Source organism: Schistocerca piceifrons, chromosome 5 (genome assembly GCF_021461385.2).
Source record: "Schistocerca piceifrons isolate TAMUIC-IGC-003096 chromosome 5, iqSchPice1.1, whole genome shotgun sequence".
Taxonomy (NCBI): domain Eukaryota; kingdom Metazoa; phylum Arthropoda; class Insecta; order Orthoptera; family Acrididae; genus Schistocerca; species Schistocerca piceifrons.
The window spans coordinates 504,725,024-504,729,409 of NC_060142.1; the positions used below are offsets into that span (position 1 = coordinate 504,725,024).

Sequence of the window (4,386 nt, forward strand, 5' to 3'; positions counted from 1 at the left end):
CAAACATTTTATTTCCATGGGAAAATACTCAAAGAGTTCAATGTCCGTATATTATGCTATTTTCTGTACCACATTTAGATTCACAACAGGGAAGTGCACCTATTTTCTAATTCTCGTATTTTATTTCTGAAGTGTTAATGGGCTGGATTGTACGTTATTCTTAACAGCACATTTCGTCAATGAATAAATGTACTACTAGTCTGTGGATAAAATTCCCAGTTGCTTCAACAGAAGCTGTAGGATGTAATTCATAAATTTGATATTCTAGACTGTAACACCAAAACACACGAAATTTTTGTAAATGCTCATCAGTTACATTGGTCTACCATAGTCTCTTTTGCATTTCTTCTGCTTCCGTCTTTTGAAGGCATTATTGCCTTCATGGTACCTACAAATGAACAGCGTTAATTCTTTCCAGATTTAACCAGGCGAACTCGTGATAAACAACTCATGATTATAGTCACGGTACAAGATAGTTTATTTGCTTTTAAAAATATAAATTATTTACAAGATTGACCTGAAGCCATGTACAAATGAGTTGAGAGATAGCTGTAGTATCTCAGTAGTCTGTGGTGGTGCGCACGTAGTTGTTGCCGGAGGGCATGGAGACGCGCTCGACGCCTCCGGGGAAGAGCTTGGGCAGGTCTTGGTCGGGCACGTGCGGCAGGATCATCACCTTGGTACCGGGCGTCCAGTTGGCGGGAGTGGCCACCACCTTCAGCCGGTCCGTCAGCTGCAGGGAGTCGATCACGCGCAGCAGCTCACTGAAACACCAGCAGACACGCGTCTCACCAACCATGCACAGAGTGCAGTGTACACTACGTGTGTGTGTGTGTGTGTGTGTGTGTGAGCGTGGAGGGTGTGGCAGCGGTACTCACTCGACGTTGCGGCCGCAGGACGCGGGGTACACCATGGAGAGGCGCAGCCGGTTGTCCGGCCCGATGACGTACATGGCCCTCACCGTCATCGCCTTCTCCACGTTGTCCTTGTCGCGCTCGTCGATCATGTCCAGCTTGACGGCTAGCTCGCGCGTCTCGTCGGACACGATGGGGTACGGGAAGTCGCCGGGAATGTCCTTGCAGTACGACTTGATGTCCTGTAGACAACACAGGGGTGATAGCCATGAGCTCTAGTGTGATATGGAGGTGTTATGGATCTCATCTCGCTCTCAATTCAGTCAGAGTTTGCCAGTAGTGTGGAACACTCACATTGACCCAGTCGACGTGGTCCTTGAGCTTGTCACAGGAGAGCGCCAGCAGCTTGACTCCTCGCTTCTGGAACTCCGGGTTGTGGACGGCGATGCGGCCCAGCTCTGTGGTACACACTGGCGTGAAGTCCGCCGGGTGTGAGAACAGAACACACCACCTGTCGAGCAAAGGTGCAAATATACAGGTTAAACTTGTGTACCATTCTAATCCACAGTTGTATTGTCAATTTGAAATTGTTCATGTGACTGAATACTTAATTCTTATTTGATAACATAAACAGAATTTATTTTTCGGGGTGTTCTTTTTTCTACTATATGATCAGAAACTTGATCGCTGAAGTTTTGTAGATTGTGTTCGAAAAACAAATGGGCACCATTATCAATTAATCGTTATTTTTTAAATGTAATTATAGGAAAATGTTGTACAGATGTTACTAGGTACTGCATCAAGTAGTTATAATATTCCTATTCATTTTGTTTAATCTTATTCCCATTTCCATTACACAAGATTTGGCAACAAAAAAGAAAAAGCACTTATCCTCTAGAAACTCATTATAAACATTGTAACAGCTTAAAGCAATTAGTTCTCCTTGAAAGTTGCATTCACGAATGATTATTTGTGAGACGAATTATTCAGCATTGATTTAGAGTAACATATACGAGAAATGGGTTATGGATGTTTGTGAACGATATAGATTTTCCCATAAATATAGCTGCTTCAGAAAGTTATGACTGAGCAAGGAAGATAATGTGGCCACGCTGTGTGACTTGTAGGAAAAGGGCTCCTATGAATTATTCTCCATTTTACAATGACCTGGATATCCAGGGCAAAAACGTGTATTCCTGATATAAGATCAAATCTTCAACTACTCTACAAAGCAGGAGGAATTTCACTGATTTCGTAGTATTAAACTTAGAGGACTGTCCATTTATTAGCACTAATTATACTACTGAAACTAACGGGGAATGTTCTGTTAACTACATTAATAATTACTGGAAAGCTACTGATAATCGACTTTTAAAGTTTATAAATCCTCCACACGTACGCTGGAGTTTCATACATTATAATAGTTCAGATTTAGATTTACTGAAACCACCTAGAAAACATTACAATTAAATAAAATATGTGATTCGTTTTTATTTGTGCAAAATCAGTGTGGCTGAGGACAGTATTATGGGTTTTATAATTAGCAAGCGAAATCAGCGTAAAAGTTTAATGCCTGTAAAAATAACAGTACGATTCATATTAGCAAATTACGTCACTGTTAATCTTAGTGAGTGGTCAAAAAAATTGACTTTTTGATTTTTCTCTTTAGTTATGACACGGCAGGTATAGTACACGAAATTTAATGCTACGGACAGAAACATCGGTTATTGCGCTATGGTATAGTATGAACTCATAGAATGGTGGCGCTTCTGGTAGATTCTCTGTAGGAACTAGTGGTAGAAAAACCATTTCCTAGAGGCAATACGGTCGCAAGTTCGAATCCTGCCTCGGGCATGGATGTGTGTGATGTCCTTAGGTTAGTTAGATTTAATTAGTTCTAAGTTCTAGGCGACTGATGACCTCAGATGTTAAGTCGCATGGTGCTCAGAGCCATTTGAACCTAGAGCCAATTACGGTAACTACTAGTGCTAGATAAACTTGTTTCAAGAGCTTTAATAGTGAATTTATATTTTGCCATTGCAATTCGACCCTATGAAAAAAATTTAATTACAAATTATGCCACGTAGTATGTGAGGAGGCGGAAGTACAAGTTATGAGTGTAACAAACAGAACATGGAGAAGACGACAGATGGAAAAACAGTCAGCGAAGGCTAAAAATGTTTGCACTTTGGGAGACATGACTAGCTGACGAAGATAGTTCTTGGGAGCATAGCTTTTTGAAAGAGAGATTTCGGTAGTAAGACGACAAACGAAATCTTCACATTAGCAAGGGTATTGAATTCACAGGTACACATTTACACGAACAAAGAAAGAAAATAAAGGAAAATGTAGTTGCCACACTTCCGAAAAAATATAGATTATAGCAACAAAAGATTAGTATTATTAAAGCAGGTGGTTCTGGGGGAATTAGCTTATGAGTAGAGAGATAGAAAGGTAGAAGAGTTTTGTTGTTTGCCCACGACAGTAACTGACAATGGCAGAAGTGAAGAGGATGTATAGCATTGGTTGACAGTAGCAAGAAAACCTTTTCTGAAAAAGAGGACTTTGTAACGTTTAATATAAATTGCTTCTGAAAGCAAATGAACTGAATTTAGCCTTATATAGAACAGAATTACGAGCGCTTAACAGTACAGACAAGAAGTAAATATAAGCTGTGGTGGAACAGAATAACGATGAAAGTTGAATGAGTAGATCGGAATACTAATGAAGAAATACTGAATAGAGGCACAACTTGATTAAAAGAAGGCATAGGTTGACAAATGAAAACATTAAGCGTAACACAGTTTTTGACTTAGTAACAGAGGACTGGGTGAGGGACAAAAATTTTAGGTGAAGACTGGGGTTCAAGTGTTGCAGTTGTTTTACAGAAACAAAAAGATTGTATTAGCGAGGAGAGGAACCAATTTCCGTTTCGAAGACCACGAAAACAACATTAGGGAATTAGTTTGAAAAGATTGAAAACTCATTTACTTTTACGAAGTGGAACACACAGGAACAGAAACTAGTTACTGCAGATAATTGTTTTATAGACGCATGACGTCGTGGGAAACAAAAATAGCGTTATTCCGTAGAAAGGGTGAAACAAACAGAAATGTGAGTATTTGCAGCTGGAGTACTCACGAGTCGCCTTTCCACTTGTAGAAGTCCAGTGGCCCCTGCGTGGAGGGCGCCTTGAAGTTGGGTACGATGCTCTCGAGCTTCATGCTGCTGCCTCTGTGTCTCTGTACTGGTAGCCGGTGGTGTGCGGACTGACTTGGGAAGGCTGCGGCCGCTGCTTATATCTGCCGCGCTCCCTGCTGTGTCACCCAACACTCGTGCTGCTGTCGGACAGTCACTGCGAGAACGCTGCGCGCGGCGCTCTTCACCCGTGCTGCTAGCCGGCCAGAAATCACTGCGTCATTCGTACTGCGATAAGCAAGGCCTGGCTTACTCCCACCCGACAACTGCTGCTTTCCAGCGGAAGCAAAACAACAGGCGCTTGTTACTGCTTCTACACCTACATCTACATCTA

General features: G+C 41.6%; 1 protein-coding gene across 1 annotated transcript; it reads right to left on the bottom strand.

Moving 5' to 3' along the window:
* Positions 1-454: 454 nt before the first annotated feature.
* On the bottom strand, positions 455-4,148 carry LOC124798381 (peroxiredoxin-6-like). Its single transcript, XM_047261754.1, has 4 exons — positions 3,996-4,148; positions 1,209-1,365; positions 879-1,096; positions 455-764 (listed from the first exon to the last, which is right to left on the bottom strand). Exons 1-4 carry the CDS (start codon positions 4,076-4,078, stop codon positions 560-562), a joined length of 663 nt encoding a protein of 220 aa, XP_047117710.1. The 5' UTR covers positions 4,079-4,148; the 3' UTR covers positions 455-559.
* Positions 4,149-4,386: the final 238 nt, after the last annotated feature.

Bases quoted from the DNA above. Each gene is read 5' to 3' on its own strand.
- LOC124798381 (XM_047261754.1), bottom strand. From the start codon at position 4,078: ATGAAGCTCGAGAGCATCGTACCCAACTTCAAGGCGCCCTCCACGCAG. The intron at 1,097-1,208 runs GTGAGTGTTCCA...TGTTGTCTACAG, and splicing joins ACCACGTCGACTGGGTCAAT to GACATCAAGTCGTACTGCAA. The intron at 765-878 runs GTGAGTACCGCT...CTGGTGTTTCAG, and splicing joins TCCTGCGGCCGCAACGTCGA to TGAGCTGCTGCGCGTGATCG.